We start from the raw sequence: 23,612 nt of genomic DNA on the forward strand, positions 1-23,612 counted from the left end.
ACACTTCTCACACATTAACGAGCAAAAACCGCACCAGGAGAAAAGGTTCAACCACGCTGGTTTCAGGGAGGAGCCCTTCTTCAGGAACCTGACCCCCGACGAAAGCAAAAACGAAGAGGTCGGCTGGAGGGCGGGGTGCACGGGCGGAGCAACACTCGCGCTTAAAACGGATCAAAAGGCGACGTCATGCACAAACCAACCAATCATACAACCATACACCAACCAATCACACAAAGGGGCGAGAGTACGCCCATATACACACAACCGCAGGATTAGAAAGAGAGACAGAGAAGAAGAAACAACCAAAACCCGAACCTGGAATCTAACCTGTAACCCAGACACGAAGCCCCCACAAGAAATCCAGTTAAATGATAGTGTTCCATTCCACACTTTCGTTGAGACCATTGGGATAGACAGATTGTAATTGGAAAATCCAATACTGTTCCCTAAGATTTAAATGGAACTGTCTATCCCCCCTGAAATCCCAAGGGACTTGCTCAAGCACGAACCAGGTAAGGTCCGTAAACCGATGACCAAGTTCTGCACAGTGCGGCACAAGGGGAGCAGAATGCGTTTCAGTGCGGATATGGCTCCTGTGTTCTTGCAGTCTAATTCTGATCTTTCTGCTGGTCCGCCTCACATAGCACAACGCACAAGGGCAGATGATGACATACACTACCCCTTCAGAATCACAGGAAGTGTGAGATCTAAACTGGTAAGTGCATTGGGTCCGAGGATGTTGCCAATAAGAAATTGACAAAGATGAGGCACACATATCACAGTGGCCGCACGGTTTGTGGCTGCCCCCAGTGGGCACCCGGCTTCTTGTGGACAATAAGTCTTTAAGATTTTTGGGGCGGGAAAAGGCTATACAGGGAGCCTCCTTGAAGACAGAATGATGATCCAGGATATGCCAGTGCTTTCTCACAATGTTGGCTATCCGGTGGGCTTGGTTAGAAAATGAAATGACACATACTTGCTGATCCATGGGAGGCCTGATTCCTTTAGACCGTAACAACTCAGGGTTGGCATAACGTGCTCTGCGATAAGCTCTTTTGATGGTCCATACTGGATAGCCGCGGGCCTTGAAGCGTTGGGATAATAACTTGGCTTGAGCCTTAAACTCCGCCAAGGAGGAGCAAATGCGGCGAATCCTAAGAAATTGCCCCACGGGCACTGACTGGCGCAACCTGACAGGATGGCAGCTGGTATAGTGTAAGTATGAAGTCCGATCTGTGGACTTACGAAAGACAGTGGTGACCAATTGCCCATCAGCTTTGCTAACCATGGTATCCAGATAAGTGACACTGGTCTCATTGGCAGTGGCAGTGAACTTCAAGTGCCTGTCCAGATTATTAAGCCATGTCAAAAACTCATGAAACCTGGCCCTGGTATCGGTCCATACAAGGAAGACATCATCGATGTAACGAAGCCAGATGGCGATGTACGACATCCACGGAGATAGATATAATAATTTCTCTTCAAAGTTCGTGACTAGAGAATGACACGGGGAAAAAATCTGTCCCCGTCACCGCCCCGTCACCGGCCCACCATCCTCTGCACCGCCCCGTCACCGCCGATCCCTTCACCGCCCCATCACCGTCACCGCCATCCCTTTCACCGCCCCGTCACCACCACTGCCATCCCATTCACCGCCCCGTCACCGTCCCCGCTGCATCCATATAAGCCTTTTTCTTTTCACTCCCTCCTTCCAATTTGAGCCGGGAACACTAGCGATCGCACGGTCCCCGGGGCCACTACCTGCCTGCCCGGTCGATCCTGGTGTTTGGCCGGCTCTCTCCCTTCTCCTCACCTTGGTTTGTGGGTTTTCTTTTTCGGCAACCTGCGCGCTTTCCCAGGGAGCCGCACACGCGCGGCTGCTCAGTGTTCGATCTTCTGCTCTGCTGCAACTTCCTGTTTCCGGTTGCGTCAGAGCAGAAGATCGAGGCTGAGCAGCGGCGGGTGTGCGCGGCTCTCTGGTAGCGTGCGGGTCGCCGAGGAGGAGGATCTGCGGACTGGGGTGAGGAGAGGGGAGAGAGCTGGCTGGACACTGGAATCGATTGGGTGGGCGGGTGTGAGCTGCGGGAACCGCGCGATCCTTCATGCCTCACTGCGGGGGACAAGACCATTCACCGCCCCGTGGGCGGTGAATGGCCTTGTCCCCGTCGCCGCAGCGACTGCTAGTTTTCTTCCCCGTTTTCGGCGGGTGACCCGCGGCTAAAATGCGGTGGCCGCGGGTAAACCGCCACCGTGTCATTCTCTATTCGTGACGTAAAGATTAGCCACACTGGGGGCCATGGCAGTACCCATGGCTACCCCGTGAGTTTGGAGATAAAACTCCCCACACACCTCAAAAAAGTTCCGTTGGAGTACCAAGTTGGCTAGTTTCATCAAAAAAGGCTTAGTAATACGATGGTTATGGAGACCCACGGTTAGATGATGTTCAACAATCCTCAACGCAGCAGACTGAGGGATGTTGCTGTATAAGGCTTCCAAATCCATAGTTATCAGCAAATCTGACTGCTGTACCTTGATGGATTCAATTCTGTTGAGAAAATCAGTGGTGTCCAATACGAAGGACCGTGCCTGAGCAACCCTGGGTTTCAAAAAATGGTCAACCATTTTGGATAGAGGCTCCAGGATAGTACCACGGAGCGAAACGATGGGCCTACCTGAGGGATCATTAAGAGTTTTATGGATTTTGGGTACAGTGTAAAAGTGAGGGCTACGGCTAGGAGGTTGGGATAAGTATTTGGCTTCGGATTTAGTGATAATATTATCCTGCAACGCCCCCTGTACAATCATAGCTATTTCCGTACGTAAGGCAGGAGAGGGATCCTTCTCAAGTTTCCTATACCAATCCGTATTGGAGATATGTGCATCCACTTGGGCACTGTATTGGGCCATAGACTGAACGACCACAGCCCCGCCCTTGTCGGCAGGTTTGATGTCTAAATTGGGGGCATTCTTGAGGGCCTCCAGAGCAAGCTGCTGGGCCTTGGTGATATTAACAAACCGATGGCCAGGGTAAACGTTCTGGAGCTGGTCAATATCACGTAACACAAGATCACGGAACACTCGAATATGAGCATCAGTGGGCCCCGGGGGGATCCAATGGGATTTAGCCCTAAATAGAGAATCATCCCGGGGCCCCTCCTGGGTGGAAAAAAACAGCTTGATCTGGAGGCCCCTAATAAACCGAGCCACATCCCTATGTGCAGTGAAAAGGTCCAAAGCAGTGGTAGGAACAAAGGAAAGCCCCTTCTCTAACAGTTGGGTCTGTGCATCAGAGAGGGGAACCCCCGATATGTTGACCACTAGAGACCCCTCGCTGCCTGCGAACGTGTTACTGGAAGGTTGAATGACTGAACCGCATTGCGGTCCGGGTAACCTCTGCAGCCCCGGGACCGTCTTCTTGGGCCTCTTCTGGATCCTCGACCTAAAAAACGGGTTGACCCCATATGAGAGCTCCGCCCACTAGAATCACTAGAGGATGAGCCTTCATCAGCGGGATACGTGTTAACCTGTGGCACCATCAGAGTGGATCCCTGAGGCTGCATCCAGGTATAAACATACCCAGATACATAATCCTCTGTATCCCTGTGAAATTTCTTGATTTTACCCTGTTTGATCTTGTTACGATAATGCTCATGAGATGTCTGTAAATCTGGCAAACACTGAGCAAATAATGGCGATATAATGGGATCAGAGGTTAATTTGGATTGTATCTCCATACTCTGTTCATTAACCTCATGAGAAACTTCCTGAATGGTGTCAATCAACAATACCATCAAATCCAGGGAACACTTATTGAGAATTGCAGCCCATTTGTGCAGAAAGGGGTCTCTATTGGTAAACATACCGGGAGGTTTGTGAACCCTCAAACCTCGTGGAATGTAATGATTTTTAATGTACTCCACTAATGACATACTGTGTAAATCTAGCTTGCTTAATTCTTTCTGTAAATTACACCATGTATTTTTGTTGGCCACAAAATCCGGCACGTTCACATGCATATCAAAGTCCGCACTGTGCAGAACTTGGTCATCGGTTTACAGACCTTACCTGGTTCGTGCTTGAGCAAGTCCCTTGGGATTTCAGGGGGGATAGACAGTTCCATTTAAATCTTAGGGAACAGTATTGGATTTTCCAATTACAATCTGTCTATCCCAATGGTCTCAACGAAAGTGTGGAATGGAACACTATCATTTAACTGGATTTCTTGTGGGGGCTTCGTGTCTGGGTTACAGGTTGGATTCCAGGTTCGGGTTTTGGTTGTTTCTTCTTCTCTGTCTCTCTTTCTAATCCTGCGGTTGTGTGTATATGGGCGTACTCTCGCCCCTTTGTGTGATTGGTTGGTGTATGGTTGTATGATTGGTTGGTTTGTGCATGACGTCGCCTTTTGATCCGTTTTAAGCGCGAGTGTTGCTCCGCCCGTGCACCCCGCCCTCCAGCCGACCTCTTCGTTTTTGCTTTCGTCGGGGGTCAGGTTCCTGAAGAAGGGCTCCTCCCCGAAACCAGCGTGGTTGAACCTTTTCTCCTGGCGCGGTTTTTGCTCGTTAATGTGTGAGAAGTGTCTCAGATAAGTATTTTTTTTTCAACTTGTATGTGATTTTTTGTTTTTGATTTTGCTGAATGTTTTTGGGGGGTCTGGCTGGCAGGGTTTTGTTTGGGGGTCGCTCAGGTATTTTTTGTTGAATTACATTTGATTTATTCACTGATTTATTATTTGAATGATTTATTGAATTACTTAATTTGCAGCACACCAGGGTGCTCGATGATGGTGTGGGGGTGGAGGCTTATCGCCTTGACCCAGAAGTGAAGTGCTGGAGCTGGACTCCTATCACTGATGGTTCACACTGAGAGTACCCTTCACTTATATTATATTATATTATAATCACATGAATCTGGTTGTGAGTTGTGAATATAGGTTAGTTCCCTGAGCGCCCTTCAAACAAACCCTGAAGTGACTTGAATTGCCTCGTTACGTTGTTTCTATTGTAGGATTTTTGGCAAAAATTGAGTGTATTTGTTGTGTTTAGAACTGTTCACAAAGCATATGCTGGTGGTAGGGAAGTGATTTGGTGGTAGTGATAAATTATGCTTTTTTTTAGTGTTGCCAACAGATCAGTCTGGACAAATGGGTTATACTATATGCAAACGGGGAGATACCTAATAAAATTTTAAAAAAGCATAGAATTGAGTTCTATGATAAGGGACAGTGTGTTATTATTTCAGTTCAATATTTGCTATCTCCAGTGGGTGGAAGGTGGTTCTCTGCAGCCTCTGTACTGATATGAAGATGCTTGCTCCTGGTCCAAGTTTCCAAGTTTATTTAATTTTGAAATACCATTTGAAAGGGTCAGGGATTCTCCCTCTGTAATGATGATATTATACCACCAGGCAGCAGGGTGCGCTAATAAGAGAGAAGGAACTACAACCAGACATGAGTATATCTTTTCCAGTTTAAGATTCATTCAGGAAGGTCCCAGAGTGAAAGGAGACTTCCAAATCTAGAGGCTGATACAAGCCTCAACAAACAGACTCTCTAGGAGAGTTCCATGAGAGAGAGGTCAAGAGCTGATACAGAGCTCTGGAAACAGACTAATTCTTATGAGGGGAGAGTGAAAGCAGAGTGGTTGAGGTAAGCCCAACTTATTATTCTTAAGACTTGTAGAATATGTTCATGAGTCTGGCTGGGACTGTTTATTTGCTTAGAGAAACTACTTCTCTTGAGCCTGGGAGTGAACAGGCTCAAAAGAGTGTATAAATAAAAGTTTTCCTTATATTTTCCAACCATATCTGCCTAAGTGTTTGTGTGAAGGTGAACAGGGGGTTCCTGGAAAACCTGGCTAGGATCTCCCACATGCCACTTTAATGGTGCACCTTCATGGTGATTTACAATAATACTGTGTTTGCTTATCTGCCTAGCTATTCTCTGGAAGCACAAGAATATTGATGTACTGTAGCACACTTGAAATTTCACTTTTATTTTGATTGCATTCTCACATATCACACACCATATGTATTTATTAAGCCCTTGGGAAGTCAAAGCAATTGAGCACTACTTTTACAGGGCGGGCATTCTGAGTGCTTATGACTACACACTGAGGATATACATTCATAATATATAAATTTAATTTGATTGAATAATTCTGTTCACATGTGCTTCCAGAGCAACTAGTTCATTTCCTTTGGATTTTTCAATTGTGAAATTCTCTCTTGCCATAGGAGGGTCTACATTTTTCAAGTCATAGCCTCGTCATATTGATAGCCATAAATCTTTTTTTTTTTTATTATAGTGGACCATGACACGACTGAGTAAGCATTCTCTTGACATTGTTGCTCTTTTGAAAATTATAAGCAGCTTAAGTTTCATGTGGCTGGCAGTACAATGGGGAATGACTCTGAAGTATGACCTCTCGTGTCCTGCTGTTGAAATGGAAACAATTTTTATTGCCTGTGGATGCAACTGTTCATGTTGCATATCAGATGACATTGGCACATCATCCATGTTGCATCCATGGATGTAATACCTAGCTTGGATATTTCATCTACTACAAATTTCCCAAAAGTTGATGACTTTTTGCTGCCAGTTATCTGGAAGCCACTGGCCTACCGTTCTCCTCACGGACAACTCATTTATTTTCATAAATTTTGAAATCTGTGAGAAACTAGCATTGAAATCCTTGATGCCTCTTTCAGTTGCTATTTGTTTGGGTTTCATCTGAATGACACTGTGGAAATAGAAATATGATGGCAGATAAAGTCTAATATCCAGTCTACTCATCCCCAGCATCCACTATCTCCTCCTCTCCTTAAGAGATCCCACGTGCCTGTCCCATGCTTTCTTGAACTCGGATACAGTCTTTGTCTCCACCACTTCTACCGGGTGTAAAAAAAGTATTTTCTTAGATTACTCCTGAGCCTATCACCTCATAACTTCATCCTATGCCCCCTCATCCCAGAGCTTCCTTTCAAATGAAAGAGATTTGCTTCATGTGCATTTATGCCATGTAAGTATTTAAACAACTCTATCATATCTCCACTCTTCTACCTTTACTTCAAAATATACATATTGAGTTCTTTAAGTTTGTCCCCATTCGTCTTATGATGAAGACAACCGACCATTTTAGTAGACTGACTCCATCCTGTTTATATCATACCTCTCCCTATGCACCCTAACATCCTTCTAGCTTTCGCTGTTGCCTTTTCAACCTGTTTGGCCACCTTTAGATCATCACATACTATCACACCCAAGTCTTGCTCCTCTTTCATGTGCATTATCTTGCATCCCTTAGCATTAAATCTTAGCTGCCAAATTTCAGACCATTCTTCAAGCTTCGCTAGGTCCTTCCTCATGTTATTCCACACCATCAGGGGTGTCTACTCTATTGCAGATTTTGGTATTAACCTCAAAAGAGGCAAGTCTTATCTGACAGTCCTTCAGCAATATCACTTATAAAAATGTTAAAAAGAACAGGCCCAAAACCGAACCTTGAGGCACACCACTGGTAACATCCCTTTCCTTGGAGAGATCTCCATTGGCTGCTACCCTCTGTCACCTTCCACTCAACCAGTTCTTAATCCAGTCTGTCACTTTGGGGCCCTGTCCCGAGGGCACTCATTATTTTTTTAGATGTCTGCGTGGAACACTGTCAAAGGCTTTGCTAAAATCTAAATACACCACATCTAGCGCACTCCCTCTATCCAATTCTCTGGTCACCCAGTCAAAGAAATTGATCAGATTTGTCTGACAAGAACTGCCTCTATTGAATCTATGTTGCCTCGGATCCTGTAATCCATTGGATTCCAGAAATGTCACTATTCTCCATTTTTAAAAGTGTTTCCATTAATTTACTTACCACAGAAGTCAGACTTACAGGCCTGTGGTTCCCTACTTCCTTACTTCCACTTTTGTGGAGAGGGATCACACCTGCCCTTCTCCAGTCCTCTGGTACCACTCCTGATTTCTAGAGAAGCATTGAAAAGGTCCGTCAGCAGATCTGGTCCTATCGCTTTGTCCACCTTTAGTTTAGCTAGCTCCTCACAAACACAATCCTAAATCAATCAGAGTCTACCATACCTCCATCCCTACTTGCATTTGTTTTCTGCAGTCCCGCTTCCAGCGCTTCAGCTTTGAACAGAGAACATAAATATTTGTTAAGCAATTCAGTTTTATCTTTATCAACTTCTACTTATTTCTCCCCTTCACCTTTGAGTCTCACAATGCCACATTTGAATTTCTTCCTATCACTAATACCTAAAAAATGTCTTGTTCCCCCCCCCCCCATTTTACCTTGTCAACTATTATTTTCTTTCATTTGCATCTTTGCTTTCCTGACTACTTGACCAGCTGCTCTGAACTTTTCAGATGTTTTATCCTGTTTCTGAGTCTCTTGTAGTTTATGAAAGCTAACTTCTTTCTCCTTACCTTTATAGCTACTACTTTTGAGAACCAAAGCTGCCTTCTTTTCCTGTTACTTTAACTTACTTTCCTAATAAAATGGTTTGTTGCCCTTACAATAGCTTCTTTCAGTTTTGCCCACTACTTTCCTACTTCTTCCAGATGTTCCCATCCAGACAACTATTCCTTGACATAATCTCCCAGGACAGTTTTTGAGATTCTGGCTTTTTCTTGTAAGGATCCTTTCTTTTTCTACACAGACACAGGAATAACCATTTGCACTGCCCCTTCCTTCCTTCCTGTCAAAAGTGGTTTCCTCTTTTCATGTTAACCAATATTTGTTTCTTCCTTTCTTAGAGACTAGTTTTAGGAGTACTTTCTTGTAAAGCTGCTGGATATGCATAAGGTTTTTCTCGGATATCTAGAAGTCACTAATGAATTTCAAAACTCCAAACATCTATTCATCCTGTTTGTAGATTCCAAAAAGGGCTTTTCTTGTACAATTCCTCTGGAGGCTGAACAATAGGGTAATCAATCAGCCTTCTGCTGCAGTGACTCATAATAAAATTCTAGCCTCTCTCCTTTAGTGACCACATCCCTGTACTCCACCCCTGGAATCCCAGTATAGTTCCTGCAGCTGAGCTGCAGGGATATTGTCTCTTCTGCTTGTGATTTCTTTTCAATTTTTAGTCACTTTAATTAGCCTTTCAGCTTCCATTATTGCTATTGATTACTAGTTGAAAGACACAATCTCTTTTGCTTATATTTTGATGAGCAAGCAGCCTCCGCAATCCCTTGGGGCTCATTCTACCAGAGGAGTGGCAACCACCTGTGTGGAGTTTTGAGCAGTTCTTCTGGAAGATATTTGTAGGTCAGTAACCTGGTCTTCAGTTCACTTCTTTTCCAAATATAATAAGCTGGATGTTGTGGCTTCTATAGATGCTGTGTTCGGAGTTTATGGGGAGAGGGTTTAGCTGATGTGTCCTATCAACAGTCTGTCCAGAAACCTATCTTTCTCTTGTACATTTCTCAAAACTTATTTTTGTATTATAACTCTCTAGACTTCTCTGTTTAGATGACCAAGCCTTTTCTTCAGCTGTTTGTTCTGCTGCTGTTGTTTTTGATGTTTCTCATGTTCTAAAGAGAAAGGAGACTTTTGCCATTTTGTAGATTTCTTTTATTTGTAACTGCTTTGAGTTTCAAAGTACTGAATTGGAATAACATAAGAGTTGCCACAATGGGACAGACCAAAGATCCATCTAGCCTAGTATCCTTTTCCAACAGTGACCAACCCAGGTCACAAGTACCTGGCAAGATCCTAGAGTAAAAAAGATTGTATGCTATGTACTTATCCTAGAAATAAGCAGTGGATTTTCCCAAGTCCATCTTAATAATGGCTCATGGACTTTTTCTTTTAGGAAGTTATTCAAACCCAGCTAAGCTAACTACTTTCACCACATTCTGTGGCAACAAATTCCAAAGTTTAATTATACGTTGAGTGAAGAACTATTTTTTTCAGCTTGTTTTAAATCTACTACTTAGTAGCTTCATTGCTCGCCCACTAGTTCTAGTATTTTTGGGAAGGAGTAAACAAGTGATTCATATCTACCCATTCCACTCCACTCAGTATTTTATAGACTTCTATCATGTCTCCCCTGAGCTGTCTCATTTCCACGCTGAAGAGCATTAGCTGATTTAGCCTTTCCTCATAGGGAAGTCATCCCATCCCTTTTATCATTTTCATCACCCTTCTCTGTACCTTTTCTAATTCCACTATATCTCTTTTTGAGATTGCAACCAGAATTACACACAGGAAGTCAATCAAAACTTATCTCTTTGATAAATTTCTCTGACTCCACTTCTGCCTTGATGTACTTCTAAAACACTTCCAGGAAAAGTTTGATTAATCTTACCATGCTAATGTAATTTTGAAAGTTTTTTGTAATATCGCTGTCTGTATACAATCTCTTCCTCTGTAAACCGCTCTGAACTGTTTGTGGTATTGCAGTATATAAAAATAAAGTTATTATTATTATACAAGGGCATTATAACATTCTCATCTTTTATTTTCCATTCCTTTCCTGATCATTCCTAACATTCTATTTGCTTTCTTGGCCCACATTGCACACTGAGCTGAGGGTTTCAACGTATCCTCGATGATGACACCTAGATCCTTCTCCTGGGCAGAGACTTCTAATGTGGAACTTTGTATCACATAGCTATAGTTTGGGTTCCTTTTTCTCACTGTACCTTATCATAGAGCTCCATTAATCTTTATCTTTATTTATATTTGATATACCACTAGCGTGTTCTCTGTCTGCAACTGCTAGTAGATGGGTATAACCCATTCATCTAGACTGATCTGTTGGAACTAAAGGTAAAAAAATTAGCAGATAAGACCTAATTTCTCCTTTGAGGGATTGGTTAATTGAACTTTAGATGGGTTTGTTTGTTAAATGTTATACATCATATAGAGGAGATTGGCGATACGGTTATGTCATTAAAAAGAACATGTACTACTTGATGTGGAGTTACTTAATACATTTTGGAATATATTCAGCATAAATAGACATTGTAGGGAAGCTGTTGCATGTCTTTGTCTAGAAAATAAAGTATTATACCCAATTTTGTTTGTAACTTTATATTATTTTTATGCAATCATTGGTACTTTTTCTCAATAGGCCTCAAACCTAATGAACAATCCACAAGTGCAACAGCTGTAAGTATTTGCAGAACAGCAATAAGACTTTAAGCAGAAGTTTCAGGTTTAGTTACTGTTAAACTGAGAAGATCTTGATGGGGCAGAGAGGCAGTTTAGGCCAGAAGGGATATAAGGGGAATGTAGATGGACCCAAAGAAATGATGGGCAGGGGTGATAGATTGGAATCTTGGAAGGGAGGGAAATTCTCATATGAGAGGCAGATTGAGTCAGGGGCGATGTGCACAAGGGACAGATGAGGTGATTTGAGTCTAAAGGATGCACACAAGGAATGTGGATAGATTGGGCCTAGAAAATTTAGAGGCTTGTGTTCTGTATATGAACATTCAGTTGAGGACTGGCTGGGGAGGGTGATGGCTGGGATGGTTAAGATGGGCTGGAGTGAGCTTTGATGGAGATTCCAGTAAATAGAACCTAAGCACACTAGTGGGCAAGGCTCTAGGGTTCTGGCCCAGAAATATCTAAGAAAAAGGACCATTTAAATGATTAATTTTGTAGAGTATGTACTGGATGGTTGGGCAGACTGGATGTACTATTCAGGTCTTTATCTGCTGTAATTTACTACATTACTATGAGATTGATTGGGCCTAGGAGCTAGTGATAGGTAGGGCCCTTGGACGTTCCGGGATTGAGCATATTAGGTTTTGTCTTTTGGATTTGTTTCTTTGGTATAGGTACCACTTTTTCTAGTTTGACAGGCTAGTAAGATAGTGCACTATGAATAAAGTGTCTGGAGTTTCTCAGGTTAAGAATGATGCACTTTTACCACTGTCTTGAATTTAAAAATATTGTCTATGGCAGGATGTCGGGAATGATCTCAGGTACACACAGTCCCATGCCTGGGGCTGAATCTGGAGCCATGCCTGCCCCTGGTGACCTGGCCAACCTTATTCAGGCGTGAGTAAATTGTTATGATTGACTTTGACTTTAACAGTAAGTTTGCATTTCAGTGCTTGAGTAAAAAAATATTTTTTCCAGAAAGAAAATCAGACGTGAACTGTTATATTTTTGTACATAGAGGCCAACAGTTTGCTCAACAGATGCAACAACAGAATCCAGAACTAATAGAACAACTTCGAAATCAGATTAGGAGTCGAACTCCCAGTGCTGGCAATGAAGATCAACAGGAATGAGAGAATGTAGTGAGTACAGGATCCCTGATGGGGGGTGGGAATTGTGGGGAGAGGTGTGATATACTAATAAGAGGTATGTGGATGGGGGAAAGTTTGTTCACACTCATGAAACCTTTTCCTCTCCCCTTCCCTAATAGGGCAGCAATCTGGAGCAGGTGAGCTCTCAGCAAGCTTTTCTATGTATTTTTAAGTTCAGTTCTCATTCTTGTGCATTGGTCAATTTTTGTTGGTCTAAGCAGAGTCATAAATGTTTGTTTAAAGCACTTTATGTATTAACCAAATAACATCAATTTCTCCATCAAACAGTGTGACCACAAGAACAGTAAGACCCCCCCCCAACCTCCAAACAAATGAATTCTGGTCCTAATATATATACATATACGAGGGTGAATCAGAAATTAAAGGCAATTGTTAAATTACATGATAACCAGAATGCAACATATGTACTCGTACATTGTTCGTCTATGCACAGTTCAGCACTTGGCTTTTAGTTGTGTGGTAGCCATGAGGTCAGAAACATGAACGCTCCATTGCAAGATTGCACCATCGAAGAACAATGTGCAGTACAGTCTACTCCATCTAAGTGCACGTCGGTTAAGCGCACGCTTCAGTTATCTGCAGCCTACCTCCGTGGTCCCGTGATTTTTGGTTTTATCCCAGGACAAGCAGGCAGCATATTCTTAACACATGGGTGACGTCACCGACGGAGCCCCGGTACGGACACTTTTTATTAGAAAGTTCTAGTTGGCCGCACCGCGCATGCGCGAGTGCCTTCCCGCCCGACGGAGGAGTGCGTGGTCCCCAGTTTCTTCGTTTCCGCGGAGCGAAGAAGACGCATGTTTTTTCAACGGCCGTTGAAAACGAGTTTCCTGCCTTCCCGCTCGTGTAAATTTTTTCGGTTTTTATTCTCTTTCTTTTCGGATTCCTTATTTTTACTTTAAAAAAAAACAAAACTCTCGTCGAGTTTTCTGTATTTTATGGCCGGCCCCGGCGGGGCCTGTTGCCATCATACAGGCCTCCGGATTCGATTTTGCGGAGGCCGTGTTTCCCTTCATGCCCCCTCAACCGGGCTTTAAGAAGTGCCAGCGGTGTGCACGCCCAATCTCTCTCACCGACCCGCACAATTGGTGCCTGCAGTGCTTGGGTCCAGAACATCGGGCTGACACCTGCACCCGCTGTGCTACGCTTAAAAAGCGCACTTTAAAAAATAGGCAGATCCAGCAAAATATTTTGTTCGGTACCGGATCTGCCATGGAACCTGCCGCGACGTCGACGGCACCTCAAAAGTCGGCACCGACTACGTCGACACCACCGGATCCTTCTTCGGGGTCGCTGGGCCCAGGTAAGACGGCTAAGAAGCCTTCCACTTCTCTAGAACGCCCTCCTGCCACGGTTGCGACGCCGACCCTTACGGCACCGCACCAACCCCGTAAACGCTCCGCTCCGATATCGGTGAGTGCCTCGTCATCGGCCTCCTCATCGCCGGAGCATAGAGCGGCACCTATGGTACCGAAGAAGAAAAAAGCGGTACCGGTGCCCCCCCCTGGATGACCGCATCGCGGCCATACTCCAATCCCAATTACAGGAGCAGCTGCAGCAACAACTACAACAACTGTTGCTGGCCCCGCACCTTCCGGTACAGGACCGGTCCGAGCCTCGCACTGTCCCATCGATGTCGACCCCCTCGGTACCGATTAATACCTCCATGCCAGTGCTCTTGGCTGAGCCACCTACAGTGCATACCCGTGCTGCTACCGACCCTTCCCGGTCCCAGGAACGGCATCGGTCTTCCTCACCCGGTACCGCCTCGGTGCGCTCAGGCAAATCTCTCTCAAAGACCCGCCATACCGAGCCTTCCACACTGATGTCCAGACGTGCACACCCCGACGTTAGGGACCCGGACTTATGGGAAGACTCCACGCACGGTACCGAAGAGGACGCTTCGTCGACCGACGAAGAACCCTCCATGGCCGACACCGTTTCAAAACCGGAACAGTCCTCTTTCTCTAAATTCCTTAGGGAGATGTCAGCAGCTCTTTCTATCCCCTTAGAGTCCGACTCTAAAAAGTCTCAGGCTTTCCTCGATGCCCTAGACTTTGAGCAACCTCCCAAGGAATTTCTGAAGTTGCCCGTCCATGACATCTTACGGGAAACTTTTTATAAAAACTGGGAGACTCCCCTCACTGTTCCCGGGGCCCCTCGCAAACTAGATAGCTTGTACCGGGTCATTCCAATCCCAGGGTTTGACAAGCCTCAATTGCCCCATGAATCTCTCCTGGTGGAGTCCACCTTTAAAAAATCTCAGGGTTCCAGTGTATATGCTTCCACCCCTCCTGGCAGAGAGGGAAAAACTATGGATAAATTTGGTAAGTGCCTTTTCCAAAATGCGATGTTAGCCAATAGAGCAAACAATTACACCTTCCACTTCTCCTTCTACTTGAAGCATCTGGTGCAACAACTCTCCTCCTTACAAAAATATCTTCCTGAACGTAAGGTCCCCCTCTTCCAGCAGCAAATTTCCAGCCTCCTCCAACTCAGGAAGTTCATGGTTCGCTCCATTTATGACTCGTTTGAGCTGACCTCTCGAGCATCTGCCATGGCTGTTGCTATGCGCCGTTTGGCCTGGCTGAGAGTCTCTGACCTTGACATTAACCACCAAGACCGCCTGGCTAACGCACCTTGTCTGGGTGACGAACTCTTCGGGGAGTCCCTGGACTCGACAACCCAGAAGCTCTCAGCTCACGAGACCAGGTGGGACACTCTGGTCAAACCTAAAAAGAAGACTCCACCTGCTCGCCCCTACAAACAGCAGTCTTCCTACCAGCGCAGGTTCTCTGCCAGACCTCTCAACCCGCCTCAACAACAGTCTCGCCGTCCTCGTCACCAGCATCAATCTCAGGCTCGTTCACAGTCTCATCAGCCTGCCAAGCCTCTTCCTCCATCAAAACCATCTCAACCCTTTTGACTCCTTTCTCCAGGGCATAGCCAGTCTCCCACCATCGCTACCTCTTCCTCAGCCTATCGGGGGACGTCTCCAGCTCTTCCTCAGCCGTTGGGAGGTCATCACCTCGGACCAGTGGGTCCTCAACATCATTCGCCACGGCTACTCTCTCAACTTCCAGACTCCCACCAGACAATCCTCCCATCGAGTCCGCTTCTCACTCCTCCCAATCCCTCCTTCTTCTCAATGCCATCGAAGAGGTTCCTTCGGACCAAAGGGGTCAGGGATTCTACTCCCGCTACTTCCTGGTTCCCAAGAAAACGGGAGACCTCCGTCCCATCCTCGATCTCAGGGACCTCAACAAGTGTCTGGTCAAGGAGAAGTTCAGAAAGCTCTCCCTTGCCACGCTTTACCCTCTTCTCTCTCAACACGACTGGCTATGTTCCCTAGACCTCAAAGAGGCCTACACTCACATCCCAATCAATCTGACTTCACGTCGCTACCTCCGATTTCAGATACAGCACCGTCACTATCAGTACAAAGTGCTACCCTTTGGCCTCGCATCATCGCCCAGGGTGTTCACCAAGTGCCTTATTGTGGTGACGGCCTTCCTCAGGTCTCACAACCTCCAGGTGTTCCCCTATTGGACGATTGGTTGGTGAAAGCACCTACGTCTCCACTTGTGCTACAAGCCACTCATCACACTGTCTCTTTTCTCCATCTCCTGGGGTTCGAGATCAACTACCCCAAGTCGCATCTGCTTCCCACACAGCGACTTCAGTTCATTGGAGCAGTTCTCGACACCACTCTGATGAGGGCGTTTCTCCCCTCCGACCGACAACGGACCCTGCTCCACCTCTGTCGTCAGGTGCTCCTTCATCACTCCATCCCAGCCCGACAGATGATGGTCCTCCTGGGCCACATGGCCTCGACGGTCCATGTGCTTCCTCTGGCGTGACTCCACCTCAGGACACCTCAATGGACTCTTGCCAACCAATGGTCACAGACCACGGATCTTCTTTCTCATCCCATCTCTGTGACATCGTCTCTTCAGCAATCTCTTCAATGGTGGTTGAACTCCTCAAATCTTTCCAGGGGTCTACTCTTTCATCTACCCCCTCACTCCATGATCATAACCACAGATGCCTCCCCCTATGCGTGGGGAGCTCACCTGGGAGATCTTCGCACCCAGGGACTCTGGACCCCTCAGGAGCGTCAACATCACATCAATTTCCTGGAACTCAGAGCCATGTTCTATGCTCTCAAGGTCTTCCAGCACCTTCTCTACCCTCAGGTTCTGCTCCTGTGCACAGACAACCAAGTCGCCATGTACTACATAAACAAGCAAGGCGGCACCGGATCTCCCCTCCTCTGTCAGGAGGCCATCCGCATCTGGACCTGGGCCACGGCCCACAGTCTTTTCCTCAAGGCTGTCTATATCCAGGGCCAACAGAACTCCCTGGCCGACAATCTCAGCCGCATCCTTCAACCTCACGAGTGGACTCTGGATCCTCCCACACTCCGCTCCATCTTTGCTCGCTGGGGCACTCCTCAGGTGGACCTCTTTGCAGCTCCTCACAACCATCAGCTGCCCCAGTTCTGTTCCAGACTCTTCTCTCCTCATCGTCTGGCCCCGGATGCATTCCTGCTCGACTGGATGGATCGGTTCCTCTATGCCTTTACTCCACTGCCTCTGATGTTGCGGACGTTATCCAAACTCCGCAGGGACAGAGCCACCATGATTCTCATCGCTCCTCGGTGGCCTCGCCAACACTGGTTCTCCCTCCTGCTCCAGCTCAGCTCCAGGGAGCCCATTCCTCTTCCTGTGTTTCCTACTCTACTTATGCAGCAGCATCAGTCTCTACTACATCCCAATCTGTCCTCGCTCCACCTGACAGCTTGGTTTCTCTCGGGCTGACCTCTCCAGAGAATCTGTCTCAGCCTGTCCGTCGTATTTTGGATGCCTCTAGGAAACCGGCCACCCTCCAATGTTACCATCAGAAGTGGACCCGGTTCTCCTCTTGGTGTCTACTACATCATCACGATCCCACCTCATTGGCGGTGGAAACTGTACTGGACTATTTGCTCTCTCTCTCCGACGCTAGCCTCAAGTCTACCTCAATCAGAGTCCACCTCAATGCCATCACTGCGTTTCATGAGCCTATCCTCGGAAAACCTCTTACGGCTCATCCCCTGGTTTCCCGGTTCATGAGAGGCCTCTTCAATGTCAAACCACCTCTGAAGCCTCCTCCAGTCGTCTGGGACCTGAATGTGGTTTTATCAGCCCTCATGAAACCTCCGTTTGAGCCTCTTGCCACAACTTCACTCAAATTTCTTACATGGAAGGTGCTTTTCCTCATTGCCATCACCTCTGCCAGGAGGGTTAGTGAGCTGCATGCACTGGTTGCCGACCCACCTTTCACTGTTTTTCACCATGACAAGGTGGTTCTGTGTACCCATCCTAAATTCCTTCCTAAGGTGGTCTCGGAATTTCATCTCAACCAGTCCATTGCGTTGCCTGTCTTTTTCCCTAAGCCCCATTCTCATCCTGGGGAACAGACATTGCACACGCTGGACTGTAAGCGTGCCCTTGCTTACTACCTTGACCGTACCAGGGCTCACCGCTCGTCTCCTCAGCTCTTTTTGTCCTTCGACCCTAACCGTCTGGGTTGTCCTGTCTCTAAACGGACGCTTTCCAACTGGCTTGCTGCCTGCATTGCGTTCTGTTATGCTCGGGCCGGTCTCTCACTGGAAGGTGCTGTCACGGCCCACAGGGTCAGAGCTATGGCTGCTTCTGTGGCTTTCCTCCGTTCCACACCCATCGAGGAAATCTGCAAGGCTGCCACTTGGTCCTCAGTTCACACGTTCACTACTCACTACTGTCTGGATACCTTCTCCAGACGGGATGGGCACTTCGGCCAATCTGTTTTACACAATTTATTTTCCTAATGGCCAACCATCCCTCCTCCCTCTCTGTTAGCTTGGAGGTCACCCATGTGTTAAGAATATGCTGCCTGCTTGTCCTGGGATAAAGCACAGTTACTTACCGTAACAGGTGTTATCCAGGGACAGCAGGCAGATATTCTTACGTCCCACCCACCTCCCCGGGTTGGCTTCTTAGCTGGCTTATCTTAACTGGGGACCACGCACTCCTCCGTCGGGCGGGAAGGCACTCGCACATGCGCGGTGCGGCCAACTAGAACTTTCTAGTAAAAAGTGTCCGTACCGGGGCTCCGTCGGTGACGTCACCCATGTGTTAAGAATATCTGCTTGCTGTCCCTGGATAACACCTGTTACGGTAAGTAACTGTGCTTTTTTTTCATTAAAGTCAATGGACGTAAACTCTGGATAATTGCAATTCTGATAAGCACACAATCCGCTTATGCGCACTGTTTTAGGTCCCACCTCTACACGTTCACGACGTTCTCACGTTGATGAGCCACATGTTTCGGATCAGCATTTTAGGCATGGCTAGGTGTTCAAACTTTTGAAACTGCACCATGATGTCTGGTGACTGGTCAAAAGTCATTGTCTGAACATGTTCACCACATTGGACAAAAGTCATTGTCTTTGGCTGAACGTGTCGATGTCTTAAAGAGACTTGACCAACGGGAGAGTCAGGTCTTTATTGCAAAACATTATAGCGTTTATCCTAGCTAGATTTCTCAGATTTACAAAAAAAAAAAAAAACAAGCCATTTTGAAAGTGGCAAAACAACAGCAATCCTACCAGGAAATGGAAAAGAATTGGGAAGGCTGGAGATGTTGAACAGGTGTTGCTGCAATGGTTTGCTGAAGCTAGAAGTCGTCAACTGCCAATTAGTGGGCCTCTGCTGATGAAAAAAGCAGCACAGCTATCTGAAGAACTGGGCGTAGAAGACTTCAAAGCAACAAACGGATGGCTGGAGAGGTGGAAAGTTCGTAACGGCATAAAATTTAAGAAGCAGCATGGCTAAAAACAAGACGCGGATGAGTTTGATGCAGAAAGATGGGTCATGGAAGTGTTGCCATCAGTCATCGGCGGATATGAACTATGCGATGTTTTCAATGCCAATGAGACGGGCCTGTACTGGCGTGCCATCCCTGATGGAACATTGGCTTTCAAACGCAGCAAACACTGTTGCCTTCAAGGTGTCAAAGGAATTATTGACATTGCTGCTCAGTTGCAATATGGATTCAAAAACATTAAATGCCTACCTGTTGAATATGAAAGCAACAAAAACGCATGGACGACAGCAACATTGTGGATTGAATGGTTACAGAAGCTTGACAATCTGATGAGAAGGCATAGGAGGCACATTGTAATGCTGTGTGATAACTGTACAGCACACAGCAATGAAGTACAACTAACCAACATCAAACTCGTGTTTCTGCCACCAAACATGACATCTTTGATCCAACCGATGGACCAGGGGATAATCGTCAACTTCAAACGTCATTACAGGTCGCTCATCCTAAGATATGTGATGGCAGTGATTGATGCAAGCATGGAATCCAGCCCCCGAGCTGCTGAGCTTGTGAGAAAAATGACGGTGCACGATTCTCTTCACATGGTACGGGAGGCCTGGAGTCAAGTCTCATCATCCACGATTTCAAATTGCTATCGACAGGCGAGTTTCATTCATGCATCTGATGAGACAACTGAAGCTGACACTTTGTCCATTTAACTCCCAGTTGGACTCTCACCACAAGAATTTGAGCTGTATGTCACTGTTGTCAACGATGTGCCCACATCAACTGACAGCACTAATTCCAATATCATAAAGGACACTGCAGACAACCAAGAGTCTTTTGAGGACAGAGATACTGCTGCGTTCATCACAAAACAACTGCAGAGATTGTTTCCTTCTCAGACATGCTGAAGTCCCTACACATGCTGCGTTATCTGGAGATAAATGGATGTTATGACTATGGCCAGTTGTACAGCATCAGCAGATATACAGCCTGAATCGTGCAATCTGCGTGCAGAAAACAGTGATTGATTATTTCAGTAGAATGTTGGTTTAAAAAAAGGTTTACAGTGTATTTCATTAGACAGAACAGTGCTGATTCTAAAACTGAACCGTGTAGAATTGTTTTACACGTGTTTTTTTTACTGAATAAAAGTTTTATTGCATTTGACTACAGTGTATTGTGATTTTTCATGACTAAAAAGTGTTACTCAGATTAAGCGTACGTCGCAGTCCAGTCCAGAGGCCTTGCATTTAAGCGGAGTCGACTGTAGTGCGTTTTCGTTGGGCAAAGGAAGTAAAACTTGTGGAAATTCACCATCGGATATTGACTCAGAATGGACATAGTACCATGAATCAACAAAAGGTTTATGAGTGGGTGAAAAGGTTTAAAGCGGGAAGAACAGGTGTAACTGATGAAGGTCGATCTGGTCGCCCATCAACATTGCACACACAAGAGCATATTGCAGCCCTCCTCCAAGAAAATCATGTTAATCTTCTTTTGGGACATGAAGGTGCCTATTCTGGCACATTTCCAAGCACATGGGCAAACAGTGAACAATGAAAATACTGTGCATTGCTGTGAAATGAACTTAAACCTGTAATTTGCAGCAAAAGAAGAGCAATGCTGCACCATGACCATGCACGTCCTCATATAGCAAGAGTGACATCCTCCACATCCTCCTTACAGGCTGGATCTGGCACCTAGCGATGATCACATCTTCAGTCCACAGAAAGAGACACTGTGAGGTTGCAGATTCACCTCTGATAATGAAGTAAAGGAAGCAGCACTAATCTGGCTTCGGGAGTAGCCGAAAAACTTCTCTGCAGGAATGCAGGAACTAGTTAAACGATACAACAAATGCATCGTCTTGCATGGGGATTATGTGGAAAAGTGATATGTTAATCACTCAGTTATTTCTATTAAAGCCGTTAAATGTATTTTGCCTTTACTTTTTGATTTATCCTTGTGTGTGTATAATTAATATATATATATATATATATATACTGTGTGTGTGTAAAACATTCCCCTCCCTTACTTTCCACTCCTCAACCAACATGTCCATAGAGAGTATGCTACTTCTGCTTTGCAAGACCACCACAAAGTAACAAACCCCCAGATCTCCTTCTCTAACCTCGCACCATGATCAAATTCTTCTTCCCAAACTCTGGAGTTCCTACCCATATACTCATTCTAAGCATCCTCTCCTCCTAATTCCTTCCACATCCCTAGCAGAGCTTGCCGCATCAATTGAAGATAGTGTGAAAATGTTTGAATATAATTCTTCCCAGTATGCAAAAATTGCTGTTTTCACTCCAGAGAAAGTGTTGCATCCTGTTGTTTCCATGAGCATTAAGCTATGTAGTGCACTTCTCCATTAACAGGAGTAAACTTTCAAACTGTTTCTTGGCCACTAAGCTCATTTTACAAATAAACAACCTGGCAAACTGTCCCCTAACCAGAAGGGACTTGGATATGTTTAATATTGCACCTCCTAGAAAAGCTTTACCTTTTGTCCTAATACCCTTTTCAAGTCACAACTAATGATCCAAAGTACCCACTTTCCTTTTGCACAGAAAGATTGTTCTGATGTGGTTTGAATCTATTTAAAGGCCTTTACCTTTCAGATATAAAATCTATGTAGGATTTTAAATTGTATTTGCTTGTAAATTATTGCTGCTGCAGCCACCATAATCTGTAAAACACCTGATTGTATTGATTATTTCCTGTTCTAACCCTAACTCCTATTCCCATTTAGTGTATTCTACATCCATGGACCTGTTCTGAAACTTCAGCTGAAAAACTTCTTCCATTTTTCCCATTAATGCCTCTTCTAGGTCATAAATGTTTAAAACCCTCTTGAGGACTATGGTTGAAACAGGGTGTTTTATCCAAACGTGCCTTTATTGACAAGAGTGGGTTGCTCCTCTCTTTAGGCCTTAAATGTAATCCCTTTGATTGGCCAACTGTACAGAAACAATTTGACTGCCTTGTTGGGGAAGGGGCTTATTGATGCTTTGTCAGTATAAAGTATTGACACATTTCTTGGCTTCCAGTTTCTATTGTATAGAAAAGATTTCTACAGCTGCAGAACAAAAGCCATGTCTCATATTGGAATGTCCAAGTGAAAGCAGAAAAATATGAGACCTGCATGTTTAAGACTGACTGACTGATTCTTTCTGTCCCATCCCTTGTTCCTTTTCTGAAGAGCCAGCACATTATAAACAAACCAGCAGTTCCCAATCACATCACTTTTATATATTCAGGTGTTCTCCCAAACTTGAAGGAAAGTTGAAAGACTTTCATTTCCGATCGCCCACACAAGATGTCTATGAGATCAAGAACTTCCAGGCTGGCTTTTCATTCTCAAACCTGCAAAATCAAACAGTTTGAACTTCCATGGACAGAAGATCTACATACACAAGGAATGCCAATCAAAGGCAAATAATCTGGGACCTTAAAATCAAGCTTGTGTTGTCTTCTTTATTAAAGGTTGTTTATATACAGGAACCCTGCACTTGCTTTCTTTTTCTCTGTAATCTTTACATCAATGTCTAGTTCCTGTATGTTGGAACAGATTTGGAGAATATTTGCCCTAATTTAATTATCTATGGGTAAGGGAGAACCTTAATGTTATACATATGCTCTAATCTTCTATTCAGCTGTGGCTCTCATGAACTTCCTTTCAGGTCAGCTTCCTACTGGTGCTCCTCATTCTCCCATGTTTTCTCTTCAGATGATACAGGTTCTGTTGGGGATCTGACAATTTTGCAGATGCTCTTTAGCACATCCACATATCCTTTTGCTTTTTCTCAGATTATATAACTTCAACCCACTTTGGTTGTCTGAAAAATGCCAAGGAATTTTATATTGTATTGCCAAATCTTGAGGATCTACTACATGTGAAACAGATTCTATAGGGCTTAAGTATTATTTGAGATTTCAAGGTTCTCAGTATGCAAGTGGAAGAGTCAGGTAGAGGGAGTGGTTAGAGGGCCCTTATGTTTAGGTACTGTTATGGGCATAGTGTCTCATCTATATACTGAGAGAAAAGGGAAACAGACTCATTATCTACAAGCTCAATGATTATTTGGGGAGTAAACTAAGTTAGCACTTACTAACTCAAGGCACATAAAACTAAGACTTACAGGCAGAAATGATTTATAATATTAAGAAATATCTAACCAATTATGGTAGACAGGACAATTATGCTCAAAAGACCGCTGTATCACACGCAGAGTTAAATCACAAAAAATGGTGGAGAAAAAAGAGACCTCGGATAAATCAGTATGCTCTATATTTCAGTACATCAAGGTCCTATAGTAGAGCTTAGCAAAGTCATTGGTCTCTCAAAAAAATATTGTAATATATATTTAAAGATTTCAATATCTATACTTTGGAAGTAAAGCAAGATGCTAGACTGTTTGATCTAGAAAGCACAAACAGCGAAGGAGACTCTGGC

General features: G+C 45.0%; 1 protein-coding gene across 6 annotated transcripts in view; it reads left to right on the forward strand.

Annotated features, from left to right (window-relative positions):
* SGTA (small glutamine rich tetratricopeptide repeat containing alpha) overlaps window positions 1-22,660 on the forward strand; it is an 87,365-nt gene extending 64,705 nt beyond the window's left edge. For 3 of the 6 annotated variants that reach the window (XM_033956176.1, XM_033956180.1, XM_033956181.1), the window contains 4 exons: window positions 11,089-11,126; window positions 11,928-12,023; window positions 12,145-12,268; window positions 22,207-22,660. In XM_033956176.1, coding sequence (XP_033812067.1) covers window positions 11,089-11,126; window positions 11,928-12,023; window positions 12,145-12,259 — 249 coding nt within the window. In that variant the 3' untranslated portion in view covers window positions 12,260-12,268; window positions 22,207-22,660. Of the gene's footprint in view, window positions 1-11,088; window positions 11,127-11,927; window positions 12,024-12,144; window positions 12,269-12,396; window positions 12,415-21,908; window positions 22,163-22,206 lie in introns of those variants that run through there. The other 3 variants (XM_033956178.1, XM_033956179.1, XM_033956177.1) reach the window with 3 other exon arrangements.
* The last annotated feature ends 952 nt before the right edge of the window (window positions 22,661-23,612 follow it).

The sequence above is a fragment of the Geotrypetes seraphini genome, chromosome 8 (genome assembly GCF_902459505.1).
Source record: "Geotrypetes seraphini chromosome 8, aGeoSer1.1, whole genome shotgun sequence".
Taxonomy (NCBI): domain Eukaryota; kingdom Metazoa; phylum Chordata; class Amphibia; order Gymnophiona; family Dermophiidae; genus Geotrypetes; species Geotrypetes seraphini.